General features: G+C 35.5%; 2 protein-coding genes across 2 annotated transcripts in view; one reads left to right on the forward strand and one right to left on the reverse strand.

The window, feature by feature from the left end:
* Positions 1 to 1646, reverse strand: part of LOC144963870 (uncharacterized) — a 20165-nt gene extending 18519 nt beyond the window's left edge. Inside the window, exon 1 of the mRNA XM_078897819.1 lies at positions 1510 to 1646. The gene's annotated coding sequence lies outside the window, so the exon portion shown is untranslated. The remainder of the gene's footprint in view (positions 1 to 1509) is intronic.
* A 2748-nt stretch (positions 1647 to 4394) lies between these two features.
* LOC144964312 (uncharacterized) lies at positions 4395 to 8753 on the forward strand. The gene is made up of 3 exons (XM_078898413.1): positions 4395 to 5894; positions 7308 to 7397; positions 7796 to 8753. The coding sequence occupies exons 1-3, from the start codon at positions 5333 to 5335 to the stop codon at positions 8038 to 8040; spliced, it is 897 nt and encodes a 298-aa protein (XP_078754539.1). The 5' UTR covers positions 4395 to 5332; the 3' UTR covers positions 8041 to 8753.
* The last annotated feature ends 6772 nt before the right edge of the window (positions 8754 to 15525 follow it).

Below are 15525 nucleotides of genomic sequence, written 5' to 3' on the forward strand. Positions count from 1 at the left end.
GTAGTAACACTGGCTCTAAACTATCGGAAAAATGGCGGACGCCCGTATGAAATATTTCTCCGGCGAGCATAAAAGCGTTTCCATAGGAAAAAAAACCCCCATAAATTTGATAATGTTTTGACTTTTACACATTCTGGTCACAAGGTATATGAAAAGTTCTAGCCAGCATGAAGAAAAAAAAAGTAATGATTTTCTTTGTTTAGAACCAAAATGGCCCCCGTTGCCGGGCGGCGTGACATCAGACTACTGAATCCAATTGAGTTGACTTCGAGTAACATTCAGAACCGAACAGAACAAGAAATTCGGCATTTAATTTTGAAATCCCCCACTCAAGAACAAACCATCATCTTTACTCTTTCTTCCCCTCCACCATCCGACTTTGGAACTCCCTATCAACCACTTGTAAACAAGTCCTTTCTACTGATGACTTCAAAAAAAATCGCTCCCTGCTTCCCCCTAAAACCCCTGTTACTGAAAAGACGGCCATACAATCTTCACCCTGAAGCTTTGTTGGCAGAAGAAGAAGATTCAGATTCAGACTCAGATTCTCTAATGTATCAATTTATAGCGATTTAGGGAGGCCTTCCAAAAGCTCCTCACGCTAGCGTTTCTTTCAATTTGTATTTTTACCGTGGATATTTTATCATGCGTTTATTTATTCAATTTGTCAATATATAGTAACATTTTTTTAAAACTCTAGAGCAACCTTGATTTATTAGTGAAAGTTTAAACTTTCCTAATACGACCATTGTTTTGGTTTTTCGTCGCCATTTTGTTTTGAGAAGTATTGAAAGCAGTCCTAGGTTTCGAAATGAATGACTAGAGTTTGATACGAATATTTATGTGTTCGTGGATAGCTCATACGGTAGAGTCACGCTCTCACCGGCCAGGCGGAGTGTACAATAAGGTCGCGGGTTCAACCCCACACCGCCGCGAAAATGTGTATTCTCTAGTCTTCTGGCACTTTTCTACTCACTTCACCGTATGTTACCAACATAGTGCCTGCTCCACTCATTTTCTGATTAAAAAGTCCTTGGGTTTATGTGCTGTTCCTTTTCTATTAGGTTACCGAGGTCGAGGATTTTTTTTTTTCCATTAGGTTAGTTATACGTTTTAGTAAAGGTGTTAGGGTGTTTGTTTTTCCTATTAGAGTTGGTTAAAGGTACCAGGTTTTTTTCCTTTTCTTTCTTAGGGTAGTTAGGAATATTTGAGTTGTTTTTCTTTGCATGGGGAGCTTTCGGGAGGCCTCCCTTGATGTATAAATCTAATTCAACACGAGTGGAAATGCTCGTTGACTTAGATATAGATAGTTCGAGTCAGGATTTTGAGTTTTGTTTTCTTTTCAAGGGGATCTTTAGGACTCAGACATCGATGTGAGTAAATCGTGAAGTTAACCGTGAATGCCGTTACTAGAATAGAAATCAATTCAGTATGGTTTTTGTTATTTTTTCAAATCTTAGACTACGGTGTGAGTAAATCTGTGAAGTTTTAAAATCCAGTTGACACTACCTGAACCTGGAGACCACGTATTCATGAATGACACCTCTGTCGTTTAGTTCTGTTTTGAAATTTTAATTTTTAAAATAGAACATTGGAGTCAACATGACTGTGCCTTTGCGAGAACTTTGGACAATGTCGATTTATCTGCATTAGTTAATCGCGTTCACGACAAGTGCAATGTGGGTCTATCTAGTGAAAACAAAGACACGAGCGTCAACTTCAGACATCTATTATAGGTATAAGGGGAAAAGGGGGGGGGGGTAGTCACTCTTGAACAATACTCATACCAGGTGAGCGAGAACAGTACATTATTTCATGAATATGCGTGAACTCGGAGAGAGAGAGAGAGAGAGAGAGAGAGAGAGAGAGAGAGAGAGAGAGAGAGAGTAGATAGATAGATAGATAGAAGAGAGAGAGAGAGAGAGAGAGAGAGAGAGAGAGAGAGAGAAGGAGGGAGCTGAGTTTCACGCATATTCACGAAATAATGTAATGTTCTCGGTGTATTAGTATTGTTCAAGAGTGACTACCCCCCCTCCCCCCTCATAGATAGAATGCGCTTGGCCAAGGAGTTCACAACATTGCCATCCGGAAGCGTTAGTGAGTTGTTCTCACTAAACTGTATTAACCAGACTATAAAAGTTCATGGTTACACAGAGTTTGTGTGTTGGTCCGTTATACTTCCGGATGGCAATGTTGTGAACTCCTTGGCCAAGCGCATTCTATCTATACCCCAGTCTCTGGAGGGTGTGTGTGTGTGTGTGTGTGTGTGTGTGTGTGTGTGTGTGACTAGTTAATCGTCACATCGTTATCAACATAATCATCATCGGCAGCAGCAACAGCAGTCGCCTCAGTCGTAGAGATGTGACCACAGACATAATAATATATTATTGTTTTTGGACTGTATGAATGTGAGAGTGAGAACTGACAAACACGTTGGTTGGATTACCTAGGCAATAAGCTTCAACAGTCATGTCGTCACTTCCCTCGTAATGACGCATGGTAATTTAGTAGCTGGCTCTTAACTATCGGGACAATGGCGGATGCCCTTATGAAATATTTCTCCTACGAGCATAAAAGTGTATCCAGAGGAGAAAAACATTATAAATATGATTATGTTTTGATTTTTATACATTCTGATCACAAGACATATGAAAAGAACTATCCAGCATGAAGAATAAAAAGTACCGATTTTCTTTGTTTAGAACCACGATGGCCGCCGTTGCTGGGAGACGTGACATCAGACTATTGAATCCAATTTCAAACAAATTATAGGCAAGGAGGAAATTGCCACTATTTTCACAGAAACATCCTGATGAGAATTTTTTTTTAAAAGAAGAAAGAAAAAAAACAAAAAAGAAAAACGATATACGAGAACTGAAATGTAAATATAAATCACACACATACCCCCCCCCCCCCCCAAAAAAAAACAACAACCAAAAAAACAAAAACAAAACAACAATAACAAACAAACCTGACCGAATTCATATTTGAATTTAAAAGACAAGTCTTAGTTGGTCCTAATGTCAGGATGACGATAACAGTGACAAATAAATTATTTCCAAACGGTAGTTTTATGTAAGTAATTTTCTCTATTAAATACATAATATTAGTTAACAATCAGGAATGGGACAGGTGATAAACAAATAGGATCCGACTTATACTAAGTCGTTTTTTTTTTTTTTTTTTTTGTTTGTTTTTTTTTTTTTTTGGGGGGGGGGGGATGTCTGATTTTATTATTTTAAATTTTTAAACTTGATTTCAAACCTAGATTAGGCCTACCGTGGGTGAAGTAAGTGTGTGCAAAAATAGAATATCAAACTATCGTCTATTGTGCAACTGATTTATCTCGCGAGAAATAGATGTTAACTTAATTTAGAGAACACGTTGGTTTTTTAACAAAGGAAAATGATTAAAGTCAGCCCTTTGTGCACATTCACCTCTGTTTATGGTACTTAATTGGGTGTCTGGTCGCCCGCGAATGTGATATTGTATTTGTATTGTTGGTGGGGAGGGGGGGGGGGGGGGGGGAGGGTTGAGTTATACCCACCCGACAAACAGCTCAACTCAATATGTATCACATTAAACACAACAACAACGACAACAAAAAGCCTTGGGCTAACTCTGTGAATCCTCAGGTCTTTGTTCATGCTACAACAATGAAACTTGTCGCCTGTCACGACTTACCTTTCTCTCTGCGCACTCCAACAGGATTGCCAGTTTGACATTTGTAATGCCAATATTATACCTAATGTTTTAATTTGGCATTAAATATTTATTGAAGCTGCGGGAATCGAAAATTTTGAGAAGGCAAGTTTTTGGTTGTTTGTTTCCAAAACACTCAGAAATTCTGCTTGTTTAACAATATACAAATACATATATAATTTGTGTTTAGTTATTCCCAATTTTTAAAATAATCATTAAAAAACAAAAGGCAAATAATAAATACAAACAAGCGAACACAACAACAACAAAACAAAACGAACAAAAGAAGAAGAAAAAAAGCAGCTGTCCTTTTATTCAAGAAGCGAGAGTGGTATGTTAATAAAAGATGCATACATATATCTATATCTATTATATTTTTTAATCTATTGTAAATTCCAAAAGAAATGAAATGCGGCGATTATTAAAATGCATTTATTTATCTATTGTAGCATCAATTGGTAGATAATGATTTGTTTCTCAATACACACAAAACGGGACTCGAACCAACTACGGTAGCTCGAACCACAGACTACTAGGAGTCCTGTGTTATCTATGGCTCGAACCAAGGGCCTGTCGTCGACAAACTGATTGTGTAATATGTACAACACATTTTAACAACAAGATATGAAGTGAGTAGAAAAGTGCCAGAAGACAATAGAGAATAAAAAATTTTTTCGCGGCGGTGGTGGGGTTTGAAGCTGCGACCTAATTGGTACGACAACTCCGCCTGGCAGGTGAGAGCGTGGCTCTACCGTGTGAGCTATCCACGAACACAAAAATATTCGTTTCAAACTCAAAGTCATTTCTAGATCCCTCTCTCACCCACTTCTTGAGACCGCCGATTCGTTCACCACCATCGCGAAGTAATTTTGACCAGCAGTTAAGCTTAATAGCCAATATTCTCATCACAAACATATAACATAGAAACGATTGAGACATTGCGTATGCTCCGGTGTATGGGGTGAATTTTTAATTCAGAAAAGTGAGTGGAGCAGGCACTTATGTTGGTAACAACAAGATATGAAGTGAGTAGAAAAGTGCCAGAAGACAATAGAGAATAAAAATTTTTAACACATTTTAACATCTATATTTATTCAATGACCTATTTAAATTATAGCTTGATGTATATTATTTGTTTGGTCAATAAGCTTCAATGCGTTTTTGTAACTTCTAAAAAAAAAAAAAAGAAAAGAAAAAGAAAAAAAAAAAGAAAGGAAGAAAGAAAGAAAAAGAAGAAAGAAAGAAAAAATCGGATTGCCCACAGACAACACGCTGGACATTCGTCGGGGCGCGGGCTTCTTTATATAGCATCCAATCATTTTATCCAGAAAATAAAACGTCACTTCCTTCACATATTGTAGGTCACGCCCACTTATTGTTCCTAAATTTACACGCGGTGTTATAGCTAACAACATTGTATTTTCAGAGTCGTTGCCCTGGATAAAATGTAACAAAATTCATTCCGTGGATTTATTTGTAATTGTTTTATACTTCAGTGTAACAAGTGTTGAGCAATCTTTCTTTAGAGTTTGATTTACCTTCAGCTTCATGGTTATTGTGAACCGTTTTCTTTCCTCTTCAAAGAACTTTGACGAAGTGTGGTTCTTGTTCTAATTCTGGATCTGCCATCATGGCACTGCGTGAAAACAATAATAATTGTTTTGATTTGGACACGGATACAAGGATGGCTGCGCATTGCTTACTCGCAATGTCCAGTCGGCAAAATGATCACAATTACGTTTTAACCTGTGACCCACCACAATCAAAAATTGATAAAAGTGTTGATGCAACATTTGTGAAAATGGAATCCGCAACGACTGAGGATGAAAACCTAACTGTTCAAGGGCACGTTGACTATCGTTATCATGTATTTCCTATGAAAAATGACTGTGCTAATGACACATTAGTTGCCAGAATTTTGACAGACTTAAAAACAATTAAACAGGACAATAATTATCACGAAGAATGGGATGTTCATGCCTCCCAAGTCGATTCAAATTCAGTTCTGAAACAGACATACTCAATGTCGGATCGATCGACCACGCCTACTCTGGAACGTCTGGACAACGGCAATGGAGATAAAAGCAGTGGCAGCATTTTAGGAAAGAAAACACACACATGTATGCACCCAGGGTGTGGAAAAGCTTATAACAAAAGTTCACATTTAAAATCTCACATAAGAACCCATACAGGTAAGTCGTAATTTTTAAATTTATTTTTAAATATTTATTTCATGGACCATTGAGAGCCTGTTGCTATTTTCATCTCTCGGCGCCATTTTCTTTGTTTTGGCTTTGGCAGGGTATCCTTGGAACATATTTGGCCTTCGACATAACGTTTCAGTTGTTCCTTGTGAAATTTTTTCTCTTTGCCATTTTAATTATTACACAATTCATTTTTTGAACAGACGGTTTAGGGTCACAATATTCATGTAGAGTACTGAATAAAGAAATTGGGGTTCGCCCAGTGAAGAGTGGGCGTTGCCCTTAGTAGCCTGGCTGTGTGTATCCAGCGTGGCGAATTTGTGTATTACTATTATTTAGTGGTACTAAGCTACCGCTGGTGGTTGAAGTTGAAATTTTATGTCGATTATTGTGCTGTGTCTTTTTTGTTTGGGTAATTCGTTTTGTTTCTTTCAAAATAAGGATAATCTAATTGTTGATCATATTTTGGCTACGTGACGTTAACAGTTACAGCTGTTCAGATCGCATGGGTTTTAAATTTCTATTTCTATTTCAGGCAATTCAATGTAGTAGTATAATAAAATGATGAGTTTAATAGATTATTTTTTAAGTGATTGTCTTAACATTGAATTATTTTCTTGATCGACAGACTAACCCCGAATTCTAGATGAATTTTGAGATCCGCAAAAAAATTGCACCACTCATTGTAATTGCAAATGATTTGACCTTATCTTAGTTTTAATCATCTTCACAACTTTAAAATGTCAGAGACACTGGGAATTTTATGTTCTATTTTATCATTCCTTCATCCAAAGCAGCTGTAAATCTGTACAAGATTGACTATAACATGAATTTTATTTTACAATTTCTATTCCTTTTTTACTAGGGAATCTCAAAGTCTGTTCTAGATTATTTGTCCTGATGTCCTTACATCTATCTAAATGTTTTACAACCGCAAGTCTTTTATAATTTATAGAAGCTACCCATGTGTCTATGACATCATATTTTTTTTCTTCTTCTTTTTTAAATGTTCTGTTACTCCAAATCCACCAATAATGATATAATATATTTATATAGCGCCAATCCCGCGTTGCCGCAGCTCTAGGTTCACATTGTTAGGAGAGGAAATCATACATCCTGCATATAGCAATTACACTTCTCAGATATTATGAACTATTTACATACAAACAGTTCCATTCATAACATTATTAGACAAAGAAGACTTCATCAGGTGTGTTTTAAGGCACTTTTTGAATGTCATTTTTTTCCTTATTTGGTTATTTTAAAAACTTTTTTATTTGCATTTTTTAGGAATGAGACTTTGATCTGATTGTCTTTTACAGTTATAGTTAATATGTCCTTGTCAGAAGACAAGACTTTTCAATCATATGACCAATAATGTATTGAATGTCGTTTTCTCAGGGGAAAGACCTTTTGGATGCAGCTGGGAGGGCTGTGAGAGGCGATTTGCAAGGTCAGACGAACTTACTCGACATATGAGAACACACACAGGTGAGTTTCAAGTTTACAATTTTCTAGACAGTCTTTGAAGACTGTAAGAAATATATTATCAAACAAGTTCTTATCTGGGAGAAAAGTGGACTCCCATGTTTCCACGACAAGCCTTTGTTATTTAAAACATTTTTAAGACAATTCTCAGTGTTCAAGGATAGTACAGAATTAGAGTTCGTTGTTAGGTTTTGTGCGCTCAAAGTACATATAAAGCGTTTTAATAGGGGTGTTTTACCAACAGCAACAGTTAGCGAATAGGATGAGACATAACGCCTGTGAGACAATTACAGTTTGTTTTTGTATTACTTATTGATGGCCTTTTTTACACTTACAATTCATTTTTATGTTTTTATTATTAAATTTCTAATCATCGTGAAATTTTTATGCCATGCTTTCAGGTGAAAAGAACTTCAAATGTCCAATGTGTGAGAAACGGTTTATGAGGAGTGATCACTTAAAGAAACACGCAAGGAGGCATGCCCTTTACCACCCGTCCATGATTAAGACTGGGCCTAGAGGAGTGATGCAAGATACTAATACTAGTCCAGTTACTCAGCATCAGGGATTTTTCCGCATGAAAGATGCCGATGGGAGTGATGGGTCTTCCCGCAGGTCAAACTCCAGTCCTTCGGCACCTCCTTAAAGTTTGGATCATATTAGAGAAAAATTTAAGTATGTTCATCTCAGATATTATTATTGTTTTTATTTTTTGTTTAAATATTTGTTCATTAGCTTGTTTGTTCATTAATTTTCTTTTGCATTGATCGCATTGAACTGCATTCAGGATAATCTTTTTTTCAGAGGGAGTGTGGGGGCGGTGTTTATCTTCAGAAACTCACGCGCCCAGAGACAAAATGAAATTCACGTTAATTTATCTCTGTTGCTTGATTTGTATTGAGTTTTAAATCTGTAAACTCTTCGTTTGGTAAACCAACCTTTCCATCTTTAACTTACAATACATTTTTATTTAGATTCTAGTGTCAACAGCAGTCATGGACTTTCATTTTATCCCGGTTTTTCTTTTCCTTTTAGATTTAAAATAAAAATTGTTTTTTAAAGCTCCTGTAAAATTTCATCGCATAGAATTGTTTGTTCCATATATATTTTTTTTTCTTTCTTCTTGATTTTTGAATTATAAAGGGGTAGATGAATGTTTTGAAGTTTTGATCTGAAATAACTGCAATGAGATGTTTGAATTATTTAATCATTGGTTTGAAGGCATAGATTGACATAACGAACAATGCACACTTGGTACTTAAATATGCTCTCTTTCTGTCTCTTTCTCTCTCTCTCTCTCTCTCTCTCTCTCTCTCTCTCTCTCTCTCTCTCTCTCTCTCTCTATATATATATATATATATATATATATATATATATATATATATATATATATATATATATATATATATATATATATATATAAATGTATTTTATAGACAAATTTTTAAGATAGGGATTTTTTTGTTTGTTTCTTTTTGTTCAAGGATCTTTAGGTGTTGTAAGACCGGATATGCAGTCAGATTGCTATTTGGTATTATTCTGTTCTCTTTTTGGAATTATTAGTCCCCTTTGTCTTACTTCTATTCAGGTATTATTCAGCGAATATAATTTTTCTGTATATCTGAAATCTTTGGACTGTCCATCCTCTTCCCTTTTATTCTGGTGCTGATCAGGCCCTTTCAGAACTGCCTATAATTCGTAGAATTACAAAATTTTGGCTGCAGAGCTTCCAATGTGTCTTTGACTCAATAAATCTTACTGAAAAGGAAAGTGTCAATCCAGACAACCCATATTTAGGACCTTGGAGCATTTTTTAATCATGCTGAGGGTAAAGTATAATGTAAGTCTATTTTTATGGTGACTTTTCTTTTTTCCCTTGGAGACTACAATTTTCTGAAATTTCAAGTTCTGTCCTCTGGCACGGGGGGGGGGGGGGGGGGGGGGGGGGGGGGGGGGTTTGTTTTAAAGTTTTCTGGGTATTGGTGGAGCATAATTATTCTCATCATGATGTTAAATTGTTTTTTTGTTTGTTTTTTTTCTCTCATGCAGATTTGCGCAAAAGTTTTCATGATACAATACCATTATGTTATGTCATTTGCATTTTTACATCATTGGTAAATCCATAATTCAGGCTTACCATAGTGGCCAGTATTGGTTGCTTCTCTTGAATGTACATTTTATGTGTTTTTAACTCTTTTCCTCTGGCACTTTTGAAGTGTATAATGGTTTGCTTTATATTCCCCCTCCCCCCCCCCCCCCCCCCCCCCCCCCCGAGGAAACACATTTTCTCCACTCATACTGTTTGCCAGCTCAAAGACTTGTCTCATAGTTGTGTCTTTCATAAAGTTCCGTCTCCAGAGTTCAGTGTGCTAGTGATATGTAAATACATGTGTGTATATAAATATATCTATGTATAAATATATTTTCATGAATCTGGCAACACAAAATAAGGTTTATCATTACATCACAAAACTCATTTATCACGTCTTTCACAAATCATTCTAAAAATAAAAATGGCCATGAGAGGAGTTTTTTTTTTTCTTCTTCTCAATTTGGAAGTAGAACTCAATTCAATAGTATTTACTGTTATGCCTAGCTCTTCACAGGGAAAAAAAGGGGTGGGGGGAGGAGTGGGTATGAGATGTCATATTGTAGGACAATATTATTTGTCATTTTACAAATCACTGTTGTTGGATCTGAAAATTGTCAAATTGCGTATGTGTTTGTTATTCGTCACTAATGAATGTTCCCTATTTATCAGAATGCAATGGCCTTTGTTCATGATCTCTGTTTGAACATTTTCCCCACCTCCCCATGCTTTGATGCCTGGAGGGAGTAGGTGTATAAAACGTTAAGCTCACAGATGTGATGGCTTTTGTATAATGATGTAATCTTTCAATGGTTGTGACTCTCTCTCTCTATCTCTCTCTCTCTCTCTCTCTCTCTCTCTCTCTCTCTCTCTCTCTCTCTCTCTCTCTCTCTCTCTCTCTCTCTCTCTCTCTCATTTCATTGTACACCCATGACAATGTGTAATTCATTGACTCATGCTCCCTCCCCATCTCCACTCATGCTCCCTCATCTTGTACTTGTATTCATTCTCTGTACTTGTATTCATTCTCTGTGACTGATAGATACGAATATGACTGTCCTGTTGAAATCCGAGCTTTTGCACTGGGAATTTGAGGAAATTGTAACAAAGTTTTTACAGAGAACAGGAGATGCATTTATTATTCATTTTGTTGAAATTTTTATCCCGACAAACAACCCCTTCTTACCGTATTCTATCAAGTGCAAGTCAGTCATGCAATGACTAATCCGTGTATAAGTATTACAGTAAACCAGATTTTACTGGAGAGTCGAAAAACCACCCACTGTTACTGAGCTAGAATAATTATATACTGTGTTTTTGAGTTTTCCAATTTATATATATCAAAAACTGACTTTCACTTTCAAAACATTGTATATAGATCCAGGGATTATTTTCATGGCAATGATTTAAATACATATGTGTCAATTTGATGGAGTTTCGGTTATAAAGGGTTTATATTTATAATTAGCAATGATTTTGCCCTCCAAAATATTCCTCTCTACTGGTCATGTCATCATATGTTACTAATCATGTTTTTTTAAAAAAGAAAGAAAATCAAAGATATTTGAAGATGGAGAAAGCACTTTCTGTTGGAGAATTTTTAAAAATCCATATAGTTCTGTGTTGAAATCAGAATGTAATAATTGACATTTTGATTGCCTTATACATTACTGTCTCTCTCTCTCTCTCTCTCTCTCTCTCTCTCTCTCTCTCTCTCTCTCTCTCTCTCTCTCTCTCTCTCTCTCTCTCTCTCTCTCTCTCTCTCTCTCTCTCTCTCTCTCTCTCTCTAGATATCTACATGCTGGCCATTCATTATGACGTGGCACAACACGATGAGTTCATTGCGTTTTAGTCGTTATTTATTTCATTTCCCTTAGAAACGTTTTCCCCCCTTCCCTTTTGGTTAACGAGGACAGCCTAGACAGGCATACAGCTTTCAATTTTAACCTAATTTTTATTTTGAACTTTCAACTTGTCTATTTGTCCAAAGAATAAAGCTTTTGTTTGGTTTTTTTTTTCTACTTTCTGTATTTTTATGGATATGAAATTTTTAATGGCTTGTAAGTATTTGCTCTTTTTATTTTCTCCGGGCTGTTTTTAAGTAAGAATAATAAAGGATTCAAGCCCAAACCACTTGGATGTTATGATGTGTTCCGTTCCTACCAAATACGTGGATGGTGTCCTAATTTTTCATGGAGGTTGACGGGGGCCAAAATTATACGTTTTTTGTTATAACAGCGGCTATTTTGTTGTGGAATGGAATGGTTTCGTTTTTTATGACGCCTCGAAATTTGTCTTCATTGTTATCTGTTGTGTTAGCTCTTCCTTTTAAAATGCAACAGTCGTCATCATTTAGCTCCTCAAATCGACTGGACTAAAATCTGGACAAGGATTGATACAACACGCTTGAGAATTAGGATTAGAGGATCAAGCATTGGTGTGTAGTTTTATTTCTCATCAGGTTTAACTCACTCAACCCTAACACCGACTTTATCCGTAGTTTACCCAGGTTTCTTTGACCCCATGCCTATTTATAACATTTTTCTGAGACAAATTATAGACGTAGTAACAAAGTTAATGATTTTAGTTTTTGTATGTTAATGAAAATTGAATAAAAATATCTATGTATATGCTCATTTTTAATACATTTTTTTTTCTCCAATTTTGAAAAAGTAGCAAAAGTCTCTAGGATTGAGTGAGTTAAAACTGATTTTCTCATTACATTATGGCAGGGTATCAAAATGACAAATTACGAAGCAGGCAGTGTTGTAAGATCGATATATGAAAAAGTGTGGATGAAACCGTATCAAACAAAGCAAGAAAGAAAGTATCCCTCCCAAAAACCAGCCTGCACGACTGGGGATCGAACCCCAGACCTCCAGGAGATGTTCTTGTATTTTTCTTTCTTGTCTTGTCTGTCACTGTTTCGTGCACACTTTTTTTTTCAGATGTCGCAGGCCCGTCCATCATTAAATTCAAATTCTTTATGGAATGTTTAGTGTCAGAGCACATTTGATTGTTAAGGCCCTTGAAGCATTATTTACTCCTACCTAAGGTAAAATAGTTAATTGTAAGATGAATGTAGTGGGATTTATAATTTTCCCAAAATCATCTCTTTGCTGTTTACTGTTATAGTTTGTGTTTTGAAATTATTTTATGAACATTTTTAGCGTATTCATCCAGTCTTAGTTGGATCCTGTGTCTGGATGAGATTTTAGGTGAGCTCCTTGAAGCAAGCAGTGGTTGTTTGCTCTTAGAATCTACCTCTGTTCACTATGTGAACCAGTCTCCTTTCTCTTACTTTTTCTTGTAAATCTACATTATTTTTTTTACTATCCCAATTTCTTACCTTTTTTTTTTCAGGCGCTGATATGACCTAAATGTGTCACAAGCGCTGTAAAATCCTTTAGAGCAAAAAGGAGTATTTAACTCGTTTTTATCGTATTATTTTTCTTCTCTTAAGTATGAGAGTGTGTTCTGTCAATGTGTATTCTCATTTATGTCAGGTCGATCGGGTACTTTACATCAATCTCACATTTAACCCTCTTTGTATGACAATGTTTTTTCATCGTGTAATGGTTTAACTTTTATTACCAGTATGATGATCATCCTAATGACAAAATAAGTACAGAGGTTATTGTCAGCCATCATATCACATAAGGACGTATGTAACATTCAATTTGTTGAAACCGATGTATTCACCACGGATCTTCAGATTATTATTGGTATTGGGAATTCCTTTAACTAGATTACTAAAATTACATGTTGTATTTTGAGCTTTTTTAATTTTTCCAATTTGTAAGATCGGGTTTATTGTAATAATTGCAAAATGTTTGTTCTTGGTTATTTATAATTTAGCTTATGATATCTTTAGGTTATGATTTTGATTTATATTTGTACTATTTTTGTTAGATTGCTTGTTTTTTTGTTTCAGCGGTCTCTCATATAACCTCAATTGTGTTGGAAGAGACCTAAAGCAACAAACAAACAAACAAAAAAAGCAAATATACTTATCCAAATTACTTAATTTTAGAAATATTGTGAACCTTCATTTCTAATTTTGGAAACGTCACATTGGCAAGTTTGACCTGAAATATTTTAGTTAACAACAGCAAAATACATCTGTAAATACCCGTTATTATTATTATCTTATACAGTCTATCTAAATCCTTATGGGCTAACGTTTCAACAAATCTAAGAGCCAGCATCGAATCCGCCTCCTTTTATGGATCATCCGCAATTGTGACAGGAACTTGATGACAATTACTGTGACAGACGTACAGAACTGGAAGATATATATGGATTTTGATTTCACAGCAATTTTGCCGCAGTGCTACTGCAATTTTAATGAGAAAATAAATTAAGGCTACCACTCAGTTCCACGTCCGTGATAGCTAAGTCGATTGCTAAATTGTAATGGTGGCCGCCAATGACAAAGTTTGCTTTCTGGGTGGGGATCCTGACCTCCCATAGTGGGCAGGGGGGTACATACTGTGTCTTCTATCCCCTTATATCTGCTTTCCAACATGCTCTCTGTCTTTGTCTTGGAATGAGATTACTTGGTTTTGTCCTGGCCCTGGCCCGAGTCCTGGCTGGGAGGGAAACAGTCAAATCCATAGTTATTGTTTTGAGAGATGATATTTTTTTCCTTGTAAATCATCTCTCTGTTATGTATTATTATATTTATTTTTAATGTATGATGTAAGCATCTGAGTGTATTCCTCCTTGTTGGATTTTGTGCGTGTGTCCGGATGAGACTTATAGGTGATCTCAAGCTAAGTACATTGATGGTATGCTCTGTTATGTGTCATTATATTTGTTATTTTTTAATGTAAGCATTTGAGTGTATTCTTCTTTGTTGGATTTTTTGCTTGTGTCTGGATGAGACTTAAAGGTGATCTCAAACTAAGTACACTGGTGGTATGCTCTTGGAATCTACATCTGATCCCTATTTGTTCCCAGTTCCCCTATGTCTTACTTTTTCTTGGGTGCTTTAATTGTAATTCTAGAACTTTTTACTATCCCATTTTCTTCCTTTTTACTGGCGCTAATATAACCTAAATTGTTGCAAGCGCCGTAAAACCCTTAAAAACAAAACAGGATGCCAAACTATTTGGTTAATCGAAACAGTCCATTTTAATTGCGTTAATAATATCTCCCTGTATCTGTTTTTTAATCGACAACATTCATGCCATTGTTTTTGTTTTTGTTTTTTTTTCACATATGACTTAAAAGATCTGATATTGTCCATGTCTACATTGAGCAGCTATCATTATGATTATGATTTGACTTTGATTTTATTTTTGTCGTAAAAATTTTTATTTCCCCTTCACTTTTGTTTGGATTTGAAGTTTTACCGATTGGAATTTTTTTTTTTTTTTAAACTTTCTCATTGTATATTTAATATTACCTACTCTATTATTTGTGCACAAAATGGAGAGAGAAAACTCATACAATGTATATCAGACCTGCTAACTAGGATGAAAAATTCGTAGAATTACGAATTTTGGGCTCCCAGTTCTCGAACTTCATGAGCATTAAAACTTATTGCAGATGAAAGTTGAAGTCAGACTGTATTATTTTAGGGATTTTGAGGTGCTATTTAATCCGTGTGCAGAAAAATTGTTGATTTTTTAAGTGAACTGCAGTGACTACAGTTTTTATATCCTGAAAATGACGAATTTTCAAGTTGACATGTCTGATATAAAATCTATCATCTTGCTTTTTTTTAAGCTGTGATATGATCTTAAAAAAAGAATAGAAAATAAATTCTGTTGAAAACGTGATTTGGTTCCATACCAAACAAAACTGAAGGTATTGGAAATATAAGATGCATTTAATATTTACCAAAATGGATGGGCCAAAGATAAACTGTCTCCAACTCGGGCGCCAAAGTTTCTCTTTGTTTATTGATTTAACGTTGATGATTGGTATAATATGTAAGAGTAAGAGAGATCCAGAGAGAAAAGTCATCAGATGGTCCTAAGTTTAAAATTTATTGAGGCTAAGCAAATGGTCTCATTGATTTAAGTGAGAGAAAAA

This window comes from Berghia stephanieae, chromosome 2 (genome assembly GCF_034508935.2).
Source record: "Berghia stephanieae isolate SIO BIC M18660-M18661 chromosome 2, UCSD_Bste_1.3, whole genome shotgun sequence".
NCBI classification, from domain to species: domain Eukaryota; kingdom Metazoa; phylum Mollusca; class Gastropoda; order Nudibranchia; family Aeolidiidae; genus Berghia; species Berghia stephanieae.